Source organism: Neolamprologus brichardi, chromosome 3 (assembly GCF_056152115.1).
Source record: "Neolamprologus brichardi isolate AB-2024 chromosome 3, ASM5615211v1, whole genome shotgun sequence".
Lineage (NCBI taxonomy): Eukaryota > Metazoa > Chordata > Actinopteri > Cichliformes > Cichlidae > Neolamprologus > Neolamprologus brichardi.
The window spans coordinates 12,892,303-12,919,975 of NC_142106.1; the positions used below are offsets into that span (position 1 = coordinate 12,892,303).

At 39.3% G+C, this 27,673-nt stretch overlaps 2 protein-coding genes across 2 annotated transcripts in view; one reads left to right on the forward strand and one right to left on the reverse strand.

The window, feature by feature from the left end:
• Nucleotides 1-27,673, forward strand: part of LOC148103532 (butyrophilin-like protein 2) — a 169,674-nt gene that overhangs the window by 131,187 nt on the left and 10,814 nt on the right. The gene's annotated exons all lie outside the window — the stretch shown is intronic.
• LOC102778389 (uncharacterized) lies at nucleotides 350-21,078 on the reverse strand. Its single transcript, XM_087839496.1, has 4 exons — nucleotides 15,416-21,078; nucleotides 7,836-8,189; nucleotides 845-1,186; nucleotides 350-573 (listed from the first exon to the last, which is right to left on the reverse strand). The coding sequence occupies exons 1-4, from the start codon at nucleotides 15,429-15,431 to the stop codon at nucleotides 350-352; spliced, it is 936 nt and encodes a 311-aa protein (XP_087695622.1). The 5' UTR covers nucleotides 15,432-21,078.

The following is a 27,673-nucleotide window of genomic DNA, read 5'->3' on the forward strand; positions in this document are numbered from 1 at the left end:
TTTGTTGAGAAGGTCAGAGAAGTCATCATGAAGGCAGAGGAAACCGTGGTCTTGTGCGATGTTACATCCGTCTTCACTTGCATCCCAGTCACTGAAGCGTTGGAGGTAGTTTGTAAGAGATGTAGGTACAGCAGCTCTCAACAGACAAACATTGCGGAGTGATCATTTAACCAAATGATCTACAACATGTAATGCGTTAATATTTAGGTATTCAATCATGTTATTTGTACTTCACAGTGAAACAGTTTTTTGTTCTTTGTGCTTTATCAACAGAACCACAAGAGCAGAAGAAGACCCAGTGAGACAAAGATTATTGATCAGATCGCTGCTGTGGTGATAGCAGCTGGTTTCACACCTCCGGCTGGTTGTCCGCCTCAGTGAGGCGACTCTTGCTTCTTTTAAATCTCCAGAGTGCCGCAAAACCAAGAACGACGACACCGACAGCAGCAGCAACTACGGCAGGAACGACTTTCAGGTTGGTTGAAGTTTCCACCTCGGATGTGTCAACCACATCTCTCTGTGCCTCTTCTTCTTTCACACCATCCAGCTCCCACGCACTTTCATGTGCTTCACCTGCAGAGAAATCAGCAGCTGTCAGAGCAGAGTCATTTACACACCAGCACAGCAGGAAACTAACAGGTGTGAGTTCTGCAAGTGAACAGCTTCGGTTTCTGAACAGTTTCACCTTAGACACAGAAAACATCTAAACATCAAGGCGGCTGTGGGTGAAGCTATTTTGCTCAGCACCTATTGGATGTTCATGTGTTAAATCACAAGTGCAGGAAACTCTAGCAGGGCTGTAAACATGGGCGGTGCTGCAGTTTCTCAGAGGTGACAAACTCACCTGTGACTGTGAGGTTGATGAAGTGACTGATCTCAGTGCGAGCGCTCTTTTTTCTCACTGCTACGTGACACTCATACATCCCAGTGTCATTAAACGCGACCTTCTTCAGGATCACAGAAACGTCTCCATCCTTCATCTCCGGGTCCCTCAGCTTCACTCGGCCATGAAAAGATGGATGTTGGTAGTTTTCATAGAAGCGTTTGTTCCTGTAGAAGTAGACGTAGCCGTCTGTGTTCAGGTCAGCTCGGCTCCACTTCAGCACCGAGATTCTTTCATCTGTGGAAATCTGACACTGGAGAGTGACATCATCTCCACGTTTTGCCTGAACATCCTGCTGCAGAGCTGAAGCAAAAAGAAGTGATATTTTTAATATTTAACACACCTCAGTGACCTGAGCTCACAGGAACATTTAACATAAATCACATGGTCTCAGGTGAGAAAACACCGGAAACATTTTTAGTGAGTCAAACAAACGTGCTTCTTTTAATCTGCCCACACTGGAGAAAAACAAAGTTCAGTAAGGTAGGTAAGCACACTCATGATTCAGTGTCTTGACAGGAATGCCCTACATTTTTTCTGTATAACATCATCGTCTCTGTGGAGGAATTTCGGGCAACTCTTCTTTACCGTGTTACTTCACTTCATTTTCATTGAAGGGAAGTGTTACTTCACTTAATTCTTTCAGACTCTTTGCTGTAGATTTGCTCTGCCTGGAAACACAAAAGCACTTTTTTCTGATGTCAAAGTGATATTTGACTCTTGGAAACAAAAGTCTGGTCCTTCAGATCAGGTAAACATTTGTGTTAAACATGATCAAATTCCCTGAAGGTGTTCGTGACATATTGAGTTTTGAGTTTCCTTCACCAGCTTTCCAAGTTAGATTTAAAATACCTGGAATGATCTCTGAACCAGACTCGAGCAGATGTGATCACAGCTGTATCCAGCTGTCAGATGGACTTCACCTGAACACATGTCTCCTTTGAATTATCTCCTGGTTGTCAGACAGTGACTTCAGACTGATTTTAATGACGTTCACATAACAGTCAGTGATTGATCCTTCATGGAAATGCTTTTCATTTCTTATGTCATATATTTTTAATTTCTAGGTAAACACATGTTTACACACAAGTCCGACATGTTAAATATGATTTATTCCACATTCAGGTATACTATCCTGTATTTGTGTACTTATTCGACTAATGTTGTAAAACCTTTTGGTTTTAGCTCTGCCTGATGTGTCAGCATGAAACAGTCCAACTCATCACATGATGCCCCTTCTTCTCAAGTGGTCTCACAGTAGAGTCATACTGACAGCCAGGATTTCATTTAAAAAATCCCCCTTAAAGGCAGGTCGGCCTGTGGAGAGAAAGCTGAGACCACTTCCAAGCAGAGGACAGTTATTTGAGTTGTGTCTGGACATTTCATCTTTGACTTGACCTTTTGTTTCTTTTAAAGCTCTGTGGTTGTAACAGTCACAGTTTTCTGCATCTCGTGATGTTCACTTCAGATAGATATAGTTCAATAGAAGCTGAGGGGCTTCTATTCAACTATATCAAACTGTCGGAAGTCCTGACTCAGTCTGAAAATGGGTTAGACTGTAACAAGTTTTAACATTCAGCGCGTGACACGTCAAAGGCAATACCTTCAAAGTTGCTGCAAAGATTAGTTTAGTAATACAGCAGCGAGAAACTTGGACGGACACTAGGACAATATATTGTGATAAATTTGTGTTACAAATTTTTTTCCTTTATTTTGTTTTTTAAACACGGAATATAATTCTGCCTGGTGACTACTTCTACTTTAATTTTATTTTGGTTAATCAGGCGGTACCTTGACAAGTGTGAATGGCTCAGACATAGAGTATGAAAGATTTTAGTGCATAAGAACAAGTCTATTCATCACTTATCAACAAGGGCTTAATGTGAGACTTTTCTGATCAAATATCTCCACTCATTTAGAACAAATCCTCAACATAGCCTCTGAACAGAGACAACCCCACTCCACAGTTTGTACTATTGCCAACTATTGTCTCATTGTTAAGTGTTGTATAATAATAACAGATAAGTCTCCATCAAGGTGACTAAACAGTGATTTTAAGACAGGAAATGTTATATTTTGCACTATTTGCAACATTTGCTGATCAAAAAAAAAAACCTGAAATGATTTTTCAACGTGTTAAAGAAATTACACAGAATGATACAGACTCAACATTACTTACAATTTGTAATAATCTATTTTCAGTTCTGGGTTTAACTCACCGGTAGATGTAGAAATCAAACATAAAGACAGGAGCACGTTGAGAGAAGCCATCCATGACAGCATGGTAGAGACTGAGAGGTGACAATGATTTAAAGGAAACAGCAGATTTAGAAAGTTCAAAGAGAAAAGTTCAAAGGAAATCACACCTCTGTCGCTCACAAGTACCCACGAAATAAGTATATTAAATAAATATATTGAAATAAATTAGCATCTATAGTCCAATGAGGAGAAGTAAGTCAATGAATGACTGACATTGTTTTCACAGTAAAATGTCAAAGTGAAATAAAATAACAAATTTTACCTTGAAGTTAAATTCATAGGTAAAAAAATCCCTTCACACAGTTAAGTAAGTCTGTCTGTGAATCATATAAAGGTCAGATTTGCATATTTTCTATTTATTCATGCTTGACATTTTCACTTTAGTTTGTTTTTTTAGACACAATAAAACTTAAAAGAAACGAAGCTGAGAATGAGTCAAGGTGCAGCAGCACAGACAGAAACCACAGTTTGGAACTGCCTCTGTGCGGACTCATTTAGTATTTTGTTTGTAGTTTGTGTTGTTACACATTTGGACACTAGAGGGCTGTTACCTCCATAACTAACGACCAAAAAGGAGATCCGACCTGAGATGGGTGCAGACACTTGTACTGAAGATGGTTCGTTGACTGCAAAGGCAGCTGGAAATCTTGGCTCGGCAGCATCAGCAGAAGCTGAGAGAGCTGCTCTGATGGAGAAGTGTGAGTGACAGGAACAGGATCAACGATTGAGGAAAAGTGAGTAGGCTGTGTTTTTTCGGCTGAAATAACTGCATCATCGGCCACAGAGCATGAGCGAGTCCTTGGAACATGGCATAAATTACTAGCCTTAAAAGACTCAGCAACCTGCAGTTTCTAAAACCCTTCACCTCAAAGGAAAACGATCCATTTACAGAGTCTGTTAGAGGAAGGATCGGTTTTCACTGTTAGGGTGCTGTAAGGAAAGAGGCAGATAATATTCAGCTAAGTGGAGATATTTCATGTGCATGAAAAACAACCACCACCATCAGTTCTCTCACAGGAATTAATGCAACTTATGAAGCTGCAAGTCAAAAAAGAAACACCTGAAGGTATTTTCAATACAAACCAAAAACAGAATGAGATCACAGCAGCTTTCATTTATCGTCTTTGCCCGTGTGAGACGTGCTGATATTTGATGGAAACCCACTTGAGTACAAAGTTTTTATACTGGCGTGAGCGTGGAAGGAAGCAATGGCAGAATTAAATTAGAGCAAAATTAATCTCAGTTTGTTGGAGTGTGTGAACGCATCTTCCAGATGATGACAGACATCATACAGTTTTCTGTGGAGTGGAAGCCTGAATAGCAACAACGATTATTCCTGTCTTTAAAAAGGCTGAATGGCTGCTGAAAAGCTTAAATACACACAACAGGTAACGAGGGAAAAGGAAACAGGTTGATAATAATCTCAGGATAAGGAGACATGGCATGTAGAATTAAACTCAAGCACACAAGACACCAGAATGTGAGAATAAAACAGGAACAAGGGAAACTCAGAAGCAGAACAACACATACAGGAACAACTAGACACAACTACAACATAAACCACATCTCGAAATCCAAAAGAATGAAGAAGTCCACAACAGAAACACACAACACTGTGTCAAAGTCCTGGGAACCATGACGGCATGGTTATTAAAGTATTAAATACAAAGTTAGAAGGAAAAAAATGAACAAAAAATATAAAAAATTTAATATCAACAAAACGCTGACTGATGCACATCTGTGACTGTGTTGAATACTGTAGCTGGAATATAAATAATATTTACTCAGACTTCCTGAGTAAATAACTAATTCACATATTTGATAGACCAAGCCAACTTTATTAATAAAGTTCTTTAAAACAGCAAGTGTCGACCAAAGTTAAGAACAGAATAAAAATAGAAAATCATTTATGTGAAAACACTTTAAAACAATCAGAAATCAGCTGTCACTCTGTGGCCAATGAAAAAGGCGTGTTTTAAGAAGTGTTTTAAGAAGTGTTTTAAAATCAGGACAAAGGCTTTCTGATAAATTCAAATCTGTTTCCTGCCTGGGGCTTTCACAGGGTGAGAAACAGGAAATACCAATGGTTTCTCTTTCTCTTCCGACAGTTTCCCGATACTTTGATGACACATGTTGGGGACAGCCGATGAGATGCACTGGGAAAAGTGACATATGTAATATAACGTTCCTTGTTTGTTTGTTTTTCGCACACCATGTGTCAAAAAAGCTTCTTTTTTTAAAGTATTTTAATGATAAAAAATATGTTACACAAAGGTGTATTAATAATAACACATTAAACAGTAAACTAGTGCACAGAACACAAAGCACATAACATTTCTTATTTCTTTTCTTTATTTGATTTTCCTTTGTTTTATGAGTATATTTGTATGTATATTTAAAGACAGACAAAATCAGCAATGCAAACGTTCACAGATCTTTCAAGCCAAGTATAAATACATTCATTGTCACAGAGCAGCTTCCACCTCATCTTACAAACAGCATCAGTGTGAATGACTTTGCTTCATCGTGATGGTTCGAACAATAATATTTTCAAACAATAACTTGATACGAAAACAACAGTTACCGGAAAATTCAACAGCTCTTATAACTGAAATAACAATTTTGAGCAGCAATAAACAAAAACATTAAAGTTTGGACTTTCATCAGTGTTACACATTTATTTATTTATTATTTATTATATTATATATTATATTATTATTGTTTATTCCTATTTATATCCCAGGGTGGGATCATTCAGTACACATTTGTTTGCATTGTTTAATTCATGTGTAGCTTAGTTCACAGTGAGCTTCAACAATCCCTCTAAATATTATAACATCAGGTTGCATCATAAAACAACTGTTTTCATTTCATTGTGAAGATGTTGGACAATGATCATATCTAAAATATACAGTCTCTATGGGACCTTCTCATAAAACACAGATATTTTAATAAAACTACCTCAAATTGTAACAGTATTTCACATAAAAGATGCGTTAGTGTTCCCAGTAGAGCTGCACATATGCAAATGTAAACCTTTTATCATTCAGGCAGTTTGTGTTGATGCAGAAAAGCGTTTAACTTCCTGGTTTGCACTTCTGTATAGTGACGCTGCCATCAGTACATCAGGAAAGTTCTCATTTTTAAAGTCATTCATTGAACCAGATCAGAGATATTCGCTGTTAGTTTCATCAGTTATTTTACCCAGTGGACAATATATGTCTTTAATTGCTTATTTAAGTTGATTGGTGTTGATTAAATGTACAGTTTTTCATGCCTTCATCCTCAAGCTTTGAGACATCTCAGTGTTGCAGCAGCTAAATTTAAGCAGCCTTTAAAAGAAATGTTGTAAGAAATAAAACCTTGAACCGATCACTATAATCAGTATCAATACTACACAGCCAAACATTTTACTAGACTAGCTTTGACGAAGGCAAACATTTTCTGTGGCGATTGTTTCGCTGAGTAAATGTAAAGCAAAACATTTATTTCAATCTGCAGTTTCATTAAAAGTGTCTTCTCCAGCTAATCCCACAGATTCTCATTTAAGAATAAAGGTCTGGACTCTGTGGTGGGCAGTCTGTGTGTGACAACCATGAATCCAACCTTTTAAACTAAACCTTTTTAACTAAAGGTCAGGGCTGCACTTAATCCTGGTCATCTGTAAGTTTTTCAACAATCTTTTGCCATCTGGGGTTTTCCTCAAAATTTTTGTGAAATTAATCCAAAAAAAAAACACAAACAGAAGGGAAGAATAAGAAAAACATTGATAAAAAAAATCATTTCATTCAAACCAAAAAAAGACTAAAAGTGAAGTAGACTGGAGATGGTGGCCTGCAGTGTGTGAATGCATTTACGGGCATTCCCAGTATTAGTATTTGTGAGTGTTCTGGATGTGCATTGTGACTGTTGTCCTACTCTTGTATTTGTACACAGCTTAACAAACATATTAGAATTTAGTCATCATTTATTTTATGTTTCTGTCCACCAGAAACAGACTGGTGACTTTCTCCACCAGCGTGAGCAAGCTCTTAATTCAAAATTATATTATATACATTGTATTAGTCAAGAATTCACTGAAGAAGTCACTTGGATGACTGACAAAACGTTTCTCCCACAAAAACGCTATGATGAACAGATTCAACTTTTGGAGATATATTATATATATTATATTAGTCAAGCGAAGAGCCCGTATTAAAGCAGTTTGTAACGCTGGGTGCTTTTTCTCGGTTTATGATGATGATCTAATAATTTGTTAAAAGTTGTATAAAAGTAAATGTAATCAAATGTGTTAATGCTGTAACAGCGTGCATGTCAGTGCTTTAGTTTTCAGCAACAGAGCTTATGCATTTCTGTAGCAGCTTCATTACACTTCAGCTGAGGCCTCAGTAGGAAGTTTGACTAGACGATGCTTCTTATGTTGACAAGTTCGTCGGTGTACCACAAAACCAATGGCAACAACAACAACAGCAAGAACAACAACAACAGGAATAATGGCCTGCTGAGTCAGAGCTCCAACCCTTTCAGCATCATGCATGTTTCCATCTCCTTTTTCCATCCCTTGTTTCTCCGACACGCTTTCATTTGTTTCAGCTGCAGAGAAAGCAGAAGTCACAGATGGAGAGAATTCTAACTGGATCATAAAGCTGGGAGGAAGTTGTTATTTTAGATTTAATGAGCTCCACAAACTCACCTGTAACTGTGAGGTTAATGAAGTGACTGATCTCTGTGTGAACTCTTTTACTTCTCCCAGATTTCCTCACAGCTACATGACACTCATACATCCCAGTGTCATTAAACGTGACGTTCTTCAGGATCACAGAAACGTCTCCATCCTTCATCTCCGGGTCCCTCAGCTTCACTCTTCCATGAAAAGATGGATGTTGGTAGTTTTCATAGGAGCGTTTGTTCCTGTAGAAGTAGACGTAGCCGTCTGTGTTCAGGTCAGGTCTGCTCCACTTCAGCACTGAGATTATTTCATCTGTGGAAATCTGACACTGGAGAGTGACGTCTGCTCCAACTCTCCCCGGAACATCCTGCTGAAGAGCTAAATACATGAAAATAATGTTTTTTTCCCTTGTTTTTATCATTTCATTTCAAAACACTTTTTATTAATTATTAATCCCGAAGGTAATTAATTAATAAGGCTTACCAGCTGCTTCCATTCACACTAAAATAAAACATTCACTCAGACAGAATGAGGCAATCAAACAAAAATAAATTACATTGCATATTTCATATTTTATCCATATTTATATTTAACATAGAGAAACACAATCACAGTCTCCAAAAACTAATCTGTAGAGACCTTTTACAAAGATGCCAAACTCAACAGGAAGGAAATGTCCCAGAGTGTCCAGTGTGAACTCATGCTCCCACATATTCTATTCAATTCAATTTTATTCATATAACACCAAATCACAACAGCAGTCGCCTCAAGGCGCTTTATATTGTACAGTAGATCGTACAAGAGCCCAACATTCATATGACCCCCTATGAGCAGCACTTTGGCAACAGTGCAGGAAAAACTCCCTTTTAACAGGAAGAAACCTCCAGCAGAACCAGGCTCAGGGAGGGGCGGGGCCATCTGCTGTGATTGGTTGGGGTGAGAGAAGGAAGACAGGATAAAAGACATGCTGTGGAAGAGAGACAGAGGTTAATAACAGATATGATTCAATGCAGAGAGACACTATGTGTCTATCAACACATAGTGAGTGAGAAAGGTGACTGGAAAGGAAAAATTCAATGCATCATGGGAATCATGGGAATCCCAAAAAGGAAAGTTTTAAGTCTAATCTTAAAAGTAGAGATAGTGTCTGTCTCCCGAATCCAAACTGGAAGCTGGTTCCACAGAAGAGGGGCCTGAAAACTGAAGGCTCTCCCTCCCATTCTACTTTTAAATACTCTAGGAACAACAAGTAGGCCTGCAGAGTGGGAGCGAAGTGCTCTAATAGGGTGATATGGTACTACAAGGTCATTAAGATAAGATGGGGCCTGATTATTTAAGACCTTGTATGTGAGGAGCAGGATTTTGGATTCTGGATTTAACAGGAAGCCAATGAAGGGAAATATGCTCTCTCTTTCTAGTCCCTGTCAGTACTCTTGCTGCAGCATTTTGGATTAACTGAAGGCTTTTCAGTGAGTTTTTAGGACATGACAATGTTGTTTAGATATTTAGACAATGTTGTTGCGTCTGTCTTTCTTATCCTCCAGACACCAGCGAGGGAGGATAAGAAAGACAGACGCAACAACATTGTCTAAACATCTAAACAACATTGTCATCCCCTATGTAGCCGGTGTATCAGAGAAACTCAGGAGAGTTTGTCTGTGTCCAAGCACAACATCCCGGTGTACTTCAGACCCAGCAACACACTCAGACAAAAACTGGTTCACCCAAAAGACAAAACTCCTAAACAAAGAATTAACAATGTGGTGTATGCCGTACAGTGCAGCGAGGAATGCCCAGACCTCTACATTGGAGAGACCAAACAGCCACTTCACAAGCGCATGGCACAACACAGAAGAGCCACCTCCACAGGACAAGACTCAGCAGTCCATCTGCATCTTAAGGTCAAAGGTCACTCTTTCGAGGATGCCAATGTTCACATTTTGGACAGAGAGGACAGATGGTTTGAAAGAGGAGTGAAAGAAGCCATCTATGTCCACTGTGAGCGACCATCTTTGAACAGAGGCGGTGGTTTACGACACCAACTCTCTGCCATCTATAATCCAGTTTTGAGATCCCTTCCCAGACGCCTTAACGCCCACTCACATCCTCAGTTCAGTTTCAGTTCAGTTTCAGTTTTATTTGTCATATGCAAGTTAGCACAGGGTCAACATTGCAATGAAATGTGTTTGACCAGCAGCAGTCACTCAGCAGCATGGCACAGTAGAGAAAATATAATAAAATAAAATAAAATAATAAAAAAATAAATAGAAAAATAGTAAAGAGCAAAACCTTAGAGAGACGTAGTAAAAGAGAAAAGATGACTAAATATATATGTATCTATAAATATATGTACACTAGTGATTAAATAAAGTAAATCTTGAAAAGGAATATGACCGGGGGGGGGGGGGGGGGGGGGGGGGGGATCCTGAGCCATCCGACCTCAGGAAAACACATGATAGGGTGGGGCCAGGTTTCACAATGAGCTCACCCGAAACCCTGGCTGGTTGGGACCCACACCTGCTTTCACACCTTGGCTCATGTGATTAGGTAGAGGATCATCAGGGGGTCCTTTGTCCCTCTTTGGGGGGAAACTCCCATTGGGTTTAAATCTTGGACTCTCCACCATTTGACCTTAGAACTGAAGAAGCTTCTTGGATGAGAGGTGAAATGCCTTCAAGCAACTCAAAGAAGTCGAGACGCTTTTCTTTCCAAGCTCCTTAATTGACTCTCCACTTACATTTACAAATTGGGGTCTATTACATAGATATGATAGCACAGTACCTGTAATACCTACAGCGTGCACTAATCGCGCTAATAGAATACTATGGTCAGCAGTACTGAACGCTGCACTAAGGACCATATCCCACATGGACGACAGGTCGGGGGGAGATATAATCACGCCCACCCAAGACTGGGTGCCAAGCCCCAAGTTCAATAGAAGAAGAAGTGTTGAGTGCGAGAGAAACTGACCTGAGAGACCAAATCATGGCGATGCTTGAAACCTCGATCCTCAGTAGCCAGTTACCAAGACTACGTGAAACACCCTCAGAAAATCTACTAGATGATGTGAATGCAGCACTACAGATGATACAGCCATGATTACCAAGACTAACAAGCTAAACAATACTATGGCAGCAGTGATCAATGAGATGCTTGGCTAAAAGTTGAACAGCCACAAGGAGCTGTACCTCCATGGGGAGACTAGAGGCCAAGGTCAAGGTAGCATGAAGGGAGGTTAGCCAACCATTGGAGCTGCAGAAAGGTGCGATGAAGAAGGTGCCTAAGAAGTACAGGAAGCTGTCCATACCTGAGGCCTTGGAAACTACTTGCTTGAAGAGATACACCAGAGAGATAGAACGCTGGAGAATAAACCAGCTGTTCTCCACAGAACCAGCCAAGGTGGACTCTCAGTGGCAGGGGAACAGCACCACCAAGGCTGGAGATAGAGCAATACTGGAAGAACATGTGGGAGAAGGATGCAACCCATAACAGCAATGCTCAGTGGCTAGTGGATCTGACGGCAGACCACAGCAACCTCCCTAAACAGGGACCAGTAACCATCACAGTGGCAGACATCCAAGAACGCGTCTCCAGTATGAAGAGCTGGACAGCACCAGGATTGGCAAGAATACCAGAGGCACATACACCAGCGAGCGATAGATAGATAGATAGATAGATAGATAGATAGATAGATAGATAGATAGATAGATAGATAGATAGATAGATAGATAGATAGATAGATAGATAGATAGATAGATAGATAGATAGATAGATAGATAGATAGATAGATAGATAGATAGATAGATAGATAGATAGATAGATAGATAGATAGATAGATAGATAGATAGATAGATAGATAGATAGATAGATAGATAGATAGATAGATAGATAGATAGATAGATAGATAGATAGATAGATAGATAGATAGATAGATAGATAGATAGATAGATAGATAGATAGATAGATAGATAGATAGATAGATAGATAGATAGATAGATAGATAGATAGATAGATAGACAGATAGCTAACTTGTAGAAGTAAAAATACAAACACGTTACTCACCTGTTAACTCAGAAATTAGAAAACAAAACAGAAGGATTTTAAAATATCCCATCTTTAACAGGAGCATGAATACCACAGAGCAGCAGAGTCCAGAGTGAAATAGAAAGAGACTTCCTGGTAAATGATACTGACTTACAGTAAACCGTGGGTGGAGGATTTAAAGCAAATGAGTCAGTGACCTTCTGTTTAAAATCACACCAAATTAAATTTAAGAAACAAACACAACCAATGAAGACTTCATGGAGATGTATAATAGAGATATATATTCTCTGCTTAAAGAATCAGATTTCATGTGCATCTGTTGAGTTTCACGTTACTGACACCAGTAACGTGAAACTCAAAGTTTCAGCAGCACAAGCTGCGTGTCACATTGCATGTTGTTTGTGCTGCAGAGAATACCTGAGTACCTGTCATCCATGTGTACAGAGTCTTCAGGGTCAGACCTGAAGTCACTGAACAGCCTGTAGCAAGATCAGTTTAAAGTCTAAATATCAGAGTTGACATTAAAATCATGCCATCTTTCTTCCATATTTGTGTATTTATTGAACAACCCAGCAGCAGAAATGAAGCTGACAACAAATGCAAAAACATTTAAATTTAGTCATGAAGAAATCTGAGAGGGTTTTAAATATGTTTAACTTTGTTTTAAAGCTCTCTGGCATGCATTGACACACACAGCTATTGGTGTGTGTCAATGCCTGTGAGCGTGAGTCAGCTCCACAGTCTGTGGCTGTCTGTCACTGTGGGCTCAGGGGTGGTGAAACTCAATGTGCTGCTTTCTGTTCTTGGCACTGAAACAAAGACCTCCAGAGGAACCAAGCCTGGCGAGCAGCCCAGAGGAATAAGTGCAGAGACCCAAAAGGAATTTGTATCAGCTCAGTTTCAGTTTCACTAACAAGATCAACGTCATGACTCACGCTGCGTTCACTGAACCAGTGGAGTGTAGGAGTGCCCATAGGGCGTAACCACACACAGGCTTCATGCTGACTGAGGAAGCAGGAACAAACTGCTTCACTGAACCTCTGCAGAGCAGGTTTTTATGTTAACAATCACAACACAACTTATTGACTTAAAAAAGATGAAACTGTTTTAAATATGACCAAATGATTTTGTGACTTCTTTCAATGAATAACCAACAGCTGTGCCTGCAATAAGCTGATGGTTTCCTGTTTGTCTTTAATCCTTTAAAATGTTATCTTGCTTTATTCGTGACTCTGAGAACGTCGAGGTAACAGGAAGATGTTTTATTTGCACTGAAATGAGTTTTACACTTGTGTTCACTGCAGACTGTCAGGATCTGCTCTACAGCGTATTGTTTATATTCTGTGTTTGAATGGAGGGATTAAGCTCCTCACTCTGATTGGCTGCTGTAGTAGTGAACCGTTTACCTTTGACCTCTTTAACCTCGCTGCTCTGAGTTTTTTCCTCTTTTAGAAAAATAAAAGAGCCGAGCGTCGACAGGCGGTGTCTTTGACTGGATGTTACCTCGCTGTGAACACACATGGTTCATATTTGAAGATAGGAACCAACCAAATATCTATATTTGTTTTTTCAGGATCAGAATTTTTTTGTGTGTGAATAACAAGAATGCATGAATCCAGCCTACCTGAGTATTCATGCCGACCATGTTTGTCTCTTTCAGACCACATCTGCTGATGGCTGCTTCCAGGAGGATAACGCACCACTTATTTTAAACTTTTTCTTTAACATGATCACTTCACTGCGATCAGACCTCCACAGTCACCAGATAAAACACAAACCTTTAGAATGTTCTGGAAATCTTCAGTAACTTTGGGTATCATGTCAGTTTGGACTAAAATATCTGAGAAATGTTTCCAGCACTTTTTTTTAAATCTATGACATGAAGAAGTGTATTCATAACCTTGCCCCTCCTTTATCTCTGTGATCCGCTTCATATCACCACTGTTTTCCGCTCTCTCAGATCTTAATCTGCCTCTCATCTTGTTGCTCCTTCTGCTCCCCTTATCACTGTGGGGCACAGAGCTTTCAGTCGCTCTGCTCCTCGGCTCTTGAACTCAATTCCTTCAGCTCTAAGAAATATTGATTCCCTTCCCTTTTTTAAGTCACAACTCAAAACCAACTTGTTTAAACTGGCTTCCTCACTTTAATACTGATTTTACTTGATGTCAAATCTTGTTTATTTTTTTGTGTGTTTTGTTTTTATTTGTTGTTTTTTTGTATTTTAATTTATTAGAATCTATTTTAATCTACTGTTTTATTGACATCTTTGTCTCTTTTTAAGGTGACCTTGGGTTTTAGAAAGGTACCCTAAAATAAAATGTATTATTATTAGTAGTAGTAGTATTTTTATTAGTATTAGAAGTGAAGCAGTTCCAAAGGCAAAAGGGGAGTTCAACTTGACACTAGACAGGTGTTCCTAATAAAGTGGCCAGTGCGTGTATAACACCATAACTAAATCAACAATATGGCCACATATTCTAGGGGTTAAGCAGGCGACCCATAGTTTATATATGTTAGTGTGACGTTTGCTCCATATCAGAAACAAAACAGCTGCTGCTCATTCACAAAATGGATTTTTAACATTTTGATTGCTGCAGAATCAGTTTGAGAGCCTGTTGTTGCAGGTTAATGTCAGTAGATGGCACCACTGGAGCATGGTTTAATCTGGGAACAGCAGCCAAAAAAAACCCACTTTCTCATTAAATCAGCTTCTTATAAAAGAAATCATCACTGAAAATAAATATCAGATGATAGTGTAGATGATACTTATTTAAAATTATTATTAAGCAGATTTCATGAAAAAGTGAGTTACACCTCTTATTCATCATGCTGTAATGTTTCTGGAAGCAGCGGTCACCTCAGTGAAAACAATCTCCCCACTGCTGACAGAACACCTGCAGACATAAACAATATCAATAAATACACTGATGAATGAATTTAAGTACATGGAGGTTTGTAAAAGCATGTTTAAGAGCCAGTGTTTAATAGCCTTCCACCAGAGGGCGCTTTAACACAATCAGACGTGTCTGTGATGCATTCACTGAGCTTCCTTTTGAAGATAGTTTCATCTGTATGCTTAGAAGAAACTCCAACACACTGTATATACAGGCAGTTTATTAATGGAGTTTCCTTCATATCCCCAAATTTTAATGTATCTATTTAAAAAAAGAGTTTGATTTTGTTACGATCTATTCTGAGTCTCCTTATAGAGTTGCCACGTTTTTCTTCCTTCATTGAAACGTGCTGTTGAACATTTTAGTTATAAAATAAGGTTAAAAATCATGTTTTATAATGAACTACGCTCCATCGTGTAGATACAGAAGAAGCTGAGTCCAGCTGTATCTGAGATTGATTTTGTCCATCAAATCTGTTAAAATCAAATGTGTAATGTCTGATAAGCAGACGACTCTCAGCTCTGTTGTCAACAGACATGAAACTTCACAGTAACTAAGACTCTTGTGTGAAAGTGTTCCTGCTGCTTTAAGTCTGTGGCTCACATGAACTTTGTTATCTGCTGTGAAGAGGACTGAAGTGTGTTTGTGTTCACCACAACAACTCACGTTTTCCATCAGACATCTTTGTGAAACCCACAGAAGCGCACGAGAAGATCAAGTGAGACCAAAGTTGATTGAACCTGCAGAGAAACCAGATCACTGCTGTGGAGACGACAGCACACTTAGAAATAACATAAATAACAGCAAAGTTACTGAAGACACGAAAACATGGATTGCATCTACTTTTTAGTCACATAAGATTTATTATTGTTTATGTATAAATGATGTCTTGGTCATGCTTTTATTCTGAAAGCTTTGGTGAAGAAAATGTTATCTTTTTAATATAAAAAGTTTAAGAAAGGCAATTTTCTAGCTTCTTTATAAAAGAAAATAATAATAATAACTCTCGGTTAGGAGCAAGGGAAAAGAGAAGAGAGAAAGAGAGCATAGAGAGAAACAAAGCAAAACAAAAAAATCAATGATAAGCAGCATTGGCATATAAACACCTGGAGACTGAAAAGATGTGAGTGGACAAGAGCAGCTCAGTGGGAATTCCTCCAGCAGCCTATGACGGCATGACTTAGTTTTATGGTCACTCAATTCCTTATTATAACCTTTATCACAAAAGAAAAGAAACTCTATATCCTGCTGCTGGGTCAAGTACAGGCTTTTTAATGAATTGTTTAATTAAAAGGCCTGTGGTTTCTAGTGTGTTAATAAACATAAACAGATTATATTCAAATTGAAATGTTAATTAATGGTAAGACTTCCTTGAGCAGTCTTGTAGGGTGGAGTCTAAACAGACAAAAAGGTGAAACGATGTCAGATAAATCAATAGAACAAGGTACATTTCTAGTTAATGAGGTTGCAGAGAAATCTACTAAGTCATTATTAGTTAAAGTAAAGAGATGCAGGACTTGGCTGCAGTGCAGAGAAATGCTGCTCCTGTTCTCCTCTATCAATAAGATGTTCTGGCTTATCGAGGATTTTTTATAATACGTTGAGGACAATGTTGTTGTGTTTGGGCTGTAAATAGCTGAAACTTCCTTCAATTAAAATCTTCTAACTGGTTAAATGCCACTTCCTCTTCAGTTTATGAGTCATCTGCTTGAAGCAGCACATTCCCTTGTTTTTCAATAGAGTGAAACACCCCCACTGCAGATTGATCATGTCAGGGACCCTGGCTCCATGAGCAGTATGAACTCTTATTATGTTATATGAGTTTTAGCTGCACTGTGCTGCTGTTCTGTTCTACGTTTGTATGCAGGCATCAGAATCAGTTGTTCATCAGCTGTGCAGCTAGTTTTCCAGCAGGGTCCTGCTGTATATTTTTATGTTCACTAGACTGCAGATTTTCACGTCTCTGGAATAGTTGGCACTAATAAGGATAGATTTCTGTGGAATAACATGGATATGAACCGTGAATTAGATTCATAGATGACTGTGGTGTACAGGGCTCTGAGACAGCAGCTGGGGTGCCTGTTTACCCTCATGATTAATATTCACAATGAAAATGCTAGTTCAACATCGCAAAGTCTGCATGTGTTTCATAGTGTCTAACAGCACCTGGTAGAGTTCAACCATTCAAAATAAACGGTTGAAACAAGCAAGACATAAGAACATCAGGAAATAAATAAATCAAGTCGTGTTCAATCGCTGAGAGGTGGCAGTCAGTGGGGGTATGACAGTTGTGTACCAGTGTGGGACTCGCGCTTTGTCAGCAGTACAACAGCTCGAGCGCGTGCAAGGTGACACACTTTGCATTTTTGCAAGTAGCCTCTATCCTGACAAACCAACCATATATCTGACGATTAAACCATTTATAATTTATAATTTGAATTATAAATGAAACATTAAATCAGTTATTTAATGGCGTATTTAATCAATTCATTTTGTCACACCACACAGTTTGTCACGTCATACGGTAAAGCGGTCGCCCCAGCATAAAGGCCTGTGTGTTTACTTTGGCAGACAAGCTTGAAATCATTCTGATGGAATCACAAAATGTTTTTGTTTAGTTTCTCCCACTGGACCAGTTTTAGCTGTTTTCAGTCACATTTGGTGGAAGTGGACTATCTTAATCGAATTACCCATGAAGATTGAAAAACAAAAACCTCAAAGAAAACAACAGCAGCCATACTACACAGCAGGGCAAAATAAAGGAGCAATCACAGGTATAAATAATGAGTTCAAAATAGCAACTTTGAAATAAACGAAAAATACAAGTTTGTAAAATGATAAATTCTTTCTCTCAATCTTGTAATCAAACTAAATGCAGATTTTTGGTTTTGGTTTAAAGTTCAGCTTCACCTCTCCCACTGTTTATTTTTCTTTTTATTTATTTATTCATTTTACAGTGTTCTTCTTCTGTGACTCAAAAGAAAAAAACAACAGCTCCGGCTGTTTCAGTCTGTTGTGCTATGACTCACGCTTATGAGTCAAAGGCAGTGCAACTCTCTCTGACACTGTGGTGCACTCTGTTATTGCACATTTGTGTCTCTCCTTTATAAGGTCCAACAGTACTTTTGAATTGTTTAACCTTGAATTTGACACCTAGTCCTGCTGTCATGAAACCTGGGTCTGTTGGTTGGATGTCATGTGATGTCTGTAGGACTCATAGACATAGTTTGGCTCTGTAACTTGATCAAACTGAGCTGTGGATCAAAGTCAGTCACATTTAAATATTCTTCTGTATTTCCTCGGTTCAAAGTCTCTGAGAGTCTCACAGTTTGCTCTTTCCTAGTTTGACCTACTATTGAAATGTGTCCCACATCTGCCTTTGATGGACTCAGAAACAACCACTTTATTGCTCTGTTTATAAATAGAGTGTCAGAGGTGGGAATCCACATATTTTTAGGACCCTTTTTGTGGGAATTCAAACTGATTCAGCATGTAGTGTTCTGATAATAATCCAGATATTTACCACCAAAAAAGCATGTCTACACATGTCTTATTTTTTGTGTTTTAGATTTGAACTGACTGCGCCTCTGTTTAGAAAAGAGCTGAACTTTTGTAATTCCCACACACTCACTATTCAGCTCCAACATTTTAAAACCACTGTAGGCTGAATTGTTGTTAAATAGTTTTTACGTGATGTTAGTTTTTCTTTAACTCATATCACATAAAAACAGGGTTAAAATAATACAAAGTTTAATGTTTTACAGTTATGTACAGTAAAAAGAAACATTTTTGAAACTACTTATATCAAGTTATTTTAAGTGGTTCCACTGAACTGTGTAGAGTGACTCTAAAGAATCAGAGTTTTACTCAGAAATGTTGAATCAGCTCAGCAAAGCCACTGAGTTAACCTGACCACTTTCTTTTTCTCTGTTAGTCTTTTTAAATTTCAGATTCATACTGAATTCTAATAAACTATGAGATCCCATGAACTGCAAAAAGCTTCAGTAGAATTTACTTTTATTTATTTGCTCTGAGATTATCTTGGCACTGAAGCAGCACACAACACAAAGAAGAGACTATATATGATATCAGCACAAACGTTGCATCAAAATTGAAATTTAAATCATTCAAGTTTTACTAAGATATGTGGTACTGATTTGCCTGACTTATCCTTCACCTCCTCTATTCTCCATTTTTACTCTAAAAACAGTCGTTGTCATTATATTTATTTCACTTAAGTACTTTTAACGGCAACAGTAGAATAAATGTGCCTCTTGTAACCCCAGTTATTTACCTGTGGTTTCAAATTTCATGTGATCTTGTGATATGTGAAGCGAGGCAACTAACCACTCTTACTATATTGTATCACGTCACCTCAACAATAATAATTTTCACAACTGTTAAGTTGTTGAATTTCATCCAGATCATACACGATTTAACTACGTTCACCAGAGTTTTACAATTATTTTGTTCAAATTACACATTAGACTTCTGTAAATGTAACAATCAGTTTCACTTCCTGTTTAAAATCTTTTAGTATCTCTGACATCAAATGAGCAAAAAATAGTCTTAAATATAACAACACCCAACCTGACAGACTGTTACCAAACTACACCCTCCACTTTATTTAGTTCATTGTCAAAATTGCTTCTTCTTCTGCAACAAGTCAGACAGCTTCTTACTCAAATTGTGCACTTCACTAATTCATGGTCTCTCCTTACTGATTTCTTATCTTCAGAGATGACTAAAATAATGTTTAACAGGCAATAGTGTCGTTCTATATTCTGCTTACAAACACAGTTATACAACATCCAGACTTTTATCATGAGCTGTGGTCGGTTTAGGATTACAGATAAAACAAGCACACACAGACAGTCATCATCACTGTGTGCTTTTTCACCTACAGTGAAATGTGACACTGGAGTTTGCATGTGAGTCACATGACAGACATTAAAGACATTGTGTGCCATTCACAGCTTCTTTAGTTTGGCATGAGTGAAATAAAAAGGGGGTGTTTGTCTTAAAATAAACCTTTGCTATTGATTTCAAGTTCCAGAACTAAGTTCAGCCCCACAGGGAAGTAATTATACTCCACTGTCATACTTCAGTTGTTTGTGCAGGATGGAGGTAGTTTAAGAGGCAAACTAACAGCAAACAAATCAAATGCAAACATGCACTATGCTGCTGTTGTAGCTGTTATGTGTGACAATGTGATTTTAATACCACGCAGATGAATCATATAGATAGACTGAGTGTGCATGGTGTTAAATTCTCAGTTCTTTTGATCTTTGGGCTGAAGGAAGGACCACACTTCCTGCTCAATCAACAATCATTTTATTCCATACAATTCTTATTATTCCATACAACACTTTTGAGCATAAACCATCCGGAGGGGAGATGAACGCGGGAAGGTGTCCGCCTGATCTCGAAGTGTCTGAGCGTTTCTCACATTCTTATACTCTCAGCCCCCCTCCAAAGTCATAAAAAAAAATTATTTCTCTCTCACTGAGCCTGTGAGTTATGACCTTAGATTCCTGTGCAGTATGTTCTGTTCTTTCTAACCAGACAAATAAGTCCGTGATTCTCTGAAAACAGTATTTCTTATAACTCAGCAGTAAAATGCATCATAAAACAATATCATTCAGTCACAATAAATCAGCAGTCTAATATAATACAAATGAGTTTAATAAATCTAATAGTTATCACCTTCTTCTATGTCAGGAGAATAATGCAAAGCAAAACTACACAATAATTTCACAATCTTTAATTAGCGGTATAACATAGCATAAGATAATATAATAATCTCACAATGGGTTGAGACTAACACTACATAATAGTAAAACGGTGTTACTTTAACCCTGTTTTATGTGCTGAGTTAAAGAAAAACTATTATAAACATATACAAATTATTTAACTAATCTATTTTTAAAAAGTTAATTTAACTGTAAAAAGTCTGTAATGACTGATTCATGATTTTTGCACAGTCCTGTTAAAGAGGAAGTCTTTTTCTGTGTTCAAGGCAGCGCTCTGCTGTTTCTATGACTAAACTCAGAAAATATGTATGTGGGGTAATCAGGTTGTTCGTTTTTAACTGTTGCAAATCGGCAACGCCTGCCTCGAGAGGGTTAAAGAGGAAGTTTCTGTGCTCTGTGTAGAAGGCAGTGCTCTGCTGTTACTATGGTGTGGGGGAGGTGTTGAAACCACACTGCAAAACAGCTTCAAGCACAGATATGTCATCTGTTCCCTGACAGAGAACGGCCCTGAACACAACTTAGAGTGAAACACAGCTTTAATTCTTAGTCACTCAGTTAAAAAAAAAAAAAGGGGGGGGGGGGGGGGTTACCTCCAGTTTTTTTTTTTTATATATATATTTTCTGTTCTATAAGTCACCAAATTACTGAGATGCAAGCTGATGTTTCATTTGTTTCTGAGGCAGCCATAGACTCTTATCGAGTAACTGAGTGAATGAGTCCCACAGATATCACTGTGTCACATGACCACGGTAGAAACAGGAGTGATACACCTGCTGCTGTCAGACCTGCAGGTATCAGGCTGTGATGTTCTCCTTTATAGTGGACAGAAATTATTTTTTTGGAGTGGCACAAATAATTTGTGTGGCATCTTATTGAATGCAAAACAGCTGATTGTTCTGTAAATATTTTGAAATGGTTATAAAAAAAAAGGGTAAAAGGTAAATGGATGCAAATAACTTTGTTGTTTGCAAAACTTGTGCTTAGGATCTTAAAATTGACAATTTATATTTGCATTTAAAGTTCTGAAAGTTCTGAAATATGATTCATTAAACATGTTTGTGGTTGTTACAGTAAAAAAGATTTAACTTTTTTTCCTCGGATTTTATGTTTTTTGTCTGATTTTACATCAATTATGTAAATACAGTATGTGAAAATGAAAACATAACTAAATTCAAACGCGTGAAGTTGTGCTGAAAAGAATGAAACAATGCAAAGTAAATAGGTTTTAAAGGTTAAATGTAGAGGTCAAATCAAAAGTAGTTAAAAATGGGCAATTATACCCTCGGGGTTCATACGCCTTTTTCAGGGTCAAATTCAAGCACTTTTTAACCAGCACCCCCCACCCCCCCACCCCCACAGTTTATGGCTGGGGTGACTGGAGTCCTTGATGATCCTCCCCGCTTTCCTCAGGCACCGCTTCCTGTAGATGTCCTGGAGGGAGGGAAGCTCACCTCCAATTATCCGTTCAGAGCACCGCACTACTCTCTGGAGAGCTTTGCTGTTGTAAGCGGTGCTGTTGCCGTACCAGGTGGTGATGCATCCAGTGAGGATGTTCTCAATGGCACAGCAATAGAAGGTCCTGAGGATGCGGGGGCTCATGCCGAATCTTTTCAGTCTCCTGAGAAAGAAGAGGCGCTGCTGCGCCTTCGTCACTGTTTTCTTTATGTGTACTGACCACGTAAGATCCTCAGCCAGATGTACACCAAGGAAGCGGGAGCTGCTCACTCTCTCCTCCACAGCAGCTCCGTTGATGGTGATGCGGGTATGTGCTTCTCTACACCTGCGGAAGTGCACTATCAACTCCTTTGTGTTTGCGACGTTGAGGGTGAGATGGTTGTCTTGACACCAGTGGGTCAGGGCGCTGACCTCCTCCCTGTAAGCCGTCTCATCACCGTTGGTGATAAGACCCACAACTGTAGTGTCGTCCGCAAACTTCACAATGATGTTGGAGTTGTTAGTGGCCGTGCAGTCGTAGGTGTAGAGTGAGTACAGGAGAGGGCTCAGTACACACCCCTGTGGTGCACCAGTGTTCAGTGTGATGGGGGATGAGGTGATGCTGCCCAGTCTGACCACTTGGCGTCTGTCAGACAGGAAGTTAAGGATCCAGCTGCAGAGGGAGCTGCTCAGTCCTAGATCCTGCAGTTTCCTGTCCAGCTTCGAGGGAACGATGGTGTTGAATGCTGAGCTGTAGTCTACAAACAGCATTCTCACATGTGTCTCTCTTCTCCAGGTGTGACAGGGCAGCATGGAGTGGCAGGGCTGTGGCATCATCAGTGGACCTGTTGTGGCGGTATGCGAACTGTAGAGGGTCCAGTGAGTCGGAGATAAAAGGCAAAAGCGGTGCCTCCGCTTTTGCCTCTGCTTTTGCCTCCGCACAGAGATGTTCGCCAGTGCCATGCGAACATCTCTGTTAATCCAGGGTTTTTGATTTGGGAAGGATTTAACTGTTCTGGATCGGACGACATCTTCCACGCATTAAATAAATCTGCAGACTGAGTCTGTGTACTCATCGATGTCATTGGCAGCCATGTGAAACATTTCCCAGTCCGTGTGATCAAAACAGTCCTGCAGTGTAAACTCCGATTGGTCCGACCAACTGTACACCGCCCTCCGGGTTGGAGCTCCCTGTTTCAGCTTCTGCCTGTAGGCGGGCAGGAGCAGGATTGAGCGGTGATCTGACTGGCCGAATGGGGCGCAAGGGAGGGCTTTGTACGCATCCCGGAAAGAGGTGTAGCAATGGTCAAGTAGCCGGTCTCCACGAGTGTTGAAATGGATGTGTACAGCACTGACTGAGAGGCTTTGAACACATCACATAGTTCAATTCAACATATAAGACTTGCACAAGCATCTACTTAAAATCTATTGAATTTATCATCTATGATATTATTATGTACAATCAAATGTATTAATGTCTCCCTTAAATAAACAGGCAACCTTAAAGTATGAAATATTCATATACAAATACACATAAATGTGTGTACTGTCTGAGTGGCTGATAGTGCCCCACAGGCCTCAGTGTGAGCTTGAAGACATTTATAATGTGTAAGTAGTTTAATGTGTAGGTGCTGACAATAAACACATTTTGAATGAAAGCCGGGGAACTTTGGTAGCACAGAAACAAGTGGAAATATGAGGAAACAATATAGATCGGTTCCTCATATTACCATTATTTCACCCAAAGGCACCAAGTTAATACTCAAAAAAGCTGCAGCAATACACACAAATATAAACAGTACATGGTGACAACTTTGCCTTTAGCCTTTAACCCTCTGGCGTCCAGGGGATAATTGGCCGTTTTTGACTACTTTTGATTTGGCCTCTATATTTCACCTTTAAAAACTGTTTATCTTGCCAATCTGTTATTTACTCGTTTTGACAAACTGTATCAGCACAATTTATCTAAATTCAGACAAAATTTAGAATACGAGTAGAAAGTGATATTTTTGACTGTAAAAACCACAGGCATGTTTAACGAATCATTTTCATAACTTGAAATGCAAATAGAAATTGTACATTTTTAAAAGAAGCGCCTTGAGGGGACTTTTATTGTGATTTGATGCTGTATAAATAAAATTGAATTGAATTAAAAAAATATGCACAAGTTTTGCAAACAACAAAGTTATATGGTACTATTTACCTAAAAATGCAGCCAAGGCTCAGACGTTTTTTATATAACCATTTCAAATTATTTACAGAACAATCAGGTGCTCTGCATCAAATAAGAAGACACAAATTATTTAGGTAACTCCGAAAAATAGTTTGTGTCCACTATAACAGATGAGAACAGCACAGGGATAAACCTGCAGGTCTGACAGCAGGTGTGTCACTCAGCCTTTACACTGCAATCTGCCTTTGGTGGCTTTTTTGCAGCAACTGTGACATTCACTAGTAGAACTGACACACAAAACAAAACAACGACTATACTACACACTAACTACACAAGACAACACACAAACTTGAGACTCCAAACATGGCAAACGTCACAAATCTCTCACGTATCAAAACTCTCTCTCTCTCTTTCGCTCACTCGCGCACTCTCGCCGGTCACTCCTAAAACTTCCCTCTCTTCCCAAACAATCAAATGCCACATGTTGCCATATCATTTTTTGATTGGTCGACATGGCACATTTTTTCCACCAATAGGGAAGGAGTGTTTTTTCCTTTTTCTTTTTTCACTCATGAGCAAAGCGTGTTTGCTAGTGCTCTCCACAGAAAACGCAGTTTTTACAGTTTCTTCCTAGGGATGGGTACCAGTTCTGACATAAACGGTAGTAACCAGACCGAAAAGCAGCGCACATTTCGGTGCTTTTTTTTTCCTGAGCTGTGATACACTTTAGATTCTAGCCAATCATTTTACATGTCCGAGGATAGTAGGCGGGGCCAGGTACGTACGTTCTTTTAGAGCAGAGCTACAGATTAAAAATGCCCAAGGCGAAGCGGTCAAAAGTCTGGCTGTACTTCACAGCTAAATATGCAAACTCAGCAGCTGCAACAAGTGCTTTAAGCTGATACTGTGATACTGTCAAAGGAGGTAACACCTCAAATCCGATGAAACACCTGGCGACGCATAGAGTTTTTTTTAAAAGCCGAGAAATGCGCCGTATTTGATAGCTTGCTGCAAGACCTCACATCGAGCACATCTACTGCGGGTGTGGTGCCTGTTATCGGACCCGGAGTTAGCAACATCCCCCAAAAACCCGAAGAGTAGAGTCCTGGCCCCTAGCCCTGCCAGTGTAGCAGAAATGATGAGGATGATGATGCAGCAGCAGCCGTTCTTCTCTGCGTGAGTAGCTTAATGTTGTTCGTGTGTAATTTACGTTGAGTAGGCCAACCACGTTAGTAAATTAATGTAAGGTGAACTAGCAAACATCATCATAGTTACATGCGGCTGTCTTCTTGTTTGATGGCAGATACTCCCTTCACCCTGGCCAAAAAGGCTAAAATGACCAAAGAAAAAGTGGAAAACAGCTAAACATGAGAGGTTTTTGGACAAAGTTTGTGTTTTTTCCATTGTTTAAGCACCAGTTTGAGCACCGGCACCGTTTCAAAAGTACTGGTTTGGGTTTTTTTTTTTTTTGGTTCTGGTATCGGATAAAACCTAAACGATACCCATCCCTATTTCTTTACGGAGTAAATGCCACTGTTTTATTCAGAAAAAAAACAAAAAACATTGGTTTTACGTGGCCTATCAACACAATTTAAAAACTGGTCCACACGTTCGACCCAAGTTGAAATGGAGACTCTGGGTCCGTCGACCCCAGAGAGTTAATCAGAAAGCCTTAAGTTGGCCAGTTATGTATCAAGCTACTGTTTAAAGCCTTTTACTTGAGTAAATTAACTCATATTACTGCTAAGTCAGTGGTTCCCAAACTTTTTTTGCTGGGCCCCCTTTGTTTTACAAGCAAAATGTTTGCGCCCCCCCTCGCGCGCGCACACACATCCTCCAAACACACACACCCATATTTTGCTCCATTGCGGTTTATTTCACACCTCAAACATTTAGTAAACAATTAAGCAAATACAAGTAATCTGCAATAAATTACAGGTAGTAAGAAGTCTTTTACGCTGCGTCCGCACCTACACGGGTATTTTTGAAAACGCAGCTGTTTCGTCCACATGTAAACGGCGTTTCGAATCACCGAGAATGGAGATTTTTTAAAACTCCTTTTTTGCGTTTACGTTTGGACGAGGAATACAGAGTTCGTCACGCAACGTCAAAGGTAGGGCTGCTCAATTAATCGAATTTTAATCTCGATTACAATCTGGGCTTTCAACGATCATTAAAAATGACTGAGCCGATTATTAGCCCCTCCCTCGTGCTTTACTCTCGCGCTGCTCCGTGTGGCAAATCGAGCGCACCTCTCTGCATTTCGAACACGTGTCACAACAATTAAGAGCAGCGGTCCCCAACCTTTTTTGCGCCAAGGACTGGTTTATGCCCGACAATGGCTGTATCCCAATTCAGGGTCTGCAGCCTTAAAGGCCGCATTTTAAGGCCGATTACGTCACAGCGACGCGACGAAGGCTGTCCCGAATCAAATGCGGCCCTCAAATGCGTCCTTCATTTCCCTGAATTTTAAGGACGTGGCGGTGTAGACTTCGTGGCCCAACATATCCCAGAATGCATAGCGCGGCGGTGGGTGTGGATAATTTTGCCAAAAAAAAAAAAAAAAAAACGGGAGATGAGGGGCGCCCGAAGAGTAAACTTTAAGTACGTACTGAATATGATGTCACTTATTTATGTCCGAATGTTTAATAACGAAGAACATTAAAACATTCCTGTTGGCCACATGTCGGCAAAGTTATGTGACATTAGTGACGTTTGTACTAACTTGGTTTTAAAGCCTTTACTTTAAAATATACGCTGTTCAATAGCTGACCTTAATCTTACAGAGAATGATCAAAGCTCATGTAGAAACAAACAAACAAAAGAACAAAAGATTTTCTCCTTCATTTCTGTCAAACAAAGCTGTATGAAACGTTTCCAGCTGTCAGAATCATGGTTGCTAGGCAACCTGGGCAGCGCGACGGAGGCTAGACCGTCCCATTTCACAAGCCTCGCACTTCCGGCCTTAGCGGTCTTTGAGTACGCGGCCCTTGTGGACTGTTAAGGCTGCGTACTTTAAGGCTGCAGACCCTGAATTGGGATACAGCCAATATTTTCACGGACCGGCCTTTAATGTGTCGCGGATAAATACAACAAAATAAAACTAGTACTGGTACCGAAAAAAAGAAGATTTATTCATAACACACGTGAAAAGACCAAGGAAAACCGAGTAAACGATAAAAACGATAACAAAATAACGCTGAAAACCGTTAAAAACCACAGTATTTATATTTGCACACTATTTTATATTATCTTTTGACAATCTTTAAATTCATTATTCAACACATTGTTATTGTTAAATAAATATCGTCAAATAATCAAGATCTCAATTTCAGTGAAAATAATCGTGATTGTCATTTTTGCCATAATCGAGCAGCCCTAGTCAAAGGTATGTGCCTTTTTTCACGTCACGCTGTGCGCCACGTTATTGTTTACATGAGATGAATTGCAGAATGGCAGATAGAGACAAAATACTGTTAATCTGACTATCTTCAGGTTTTACACGCTTACATATACAGTGGGGCAAAAAAGTATTTAGTCAGCCACCGATTGTGCAAGTTCCCC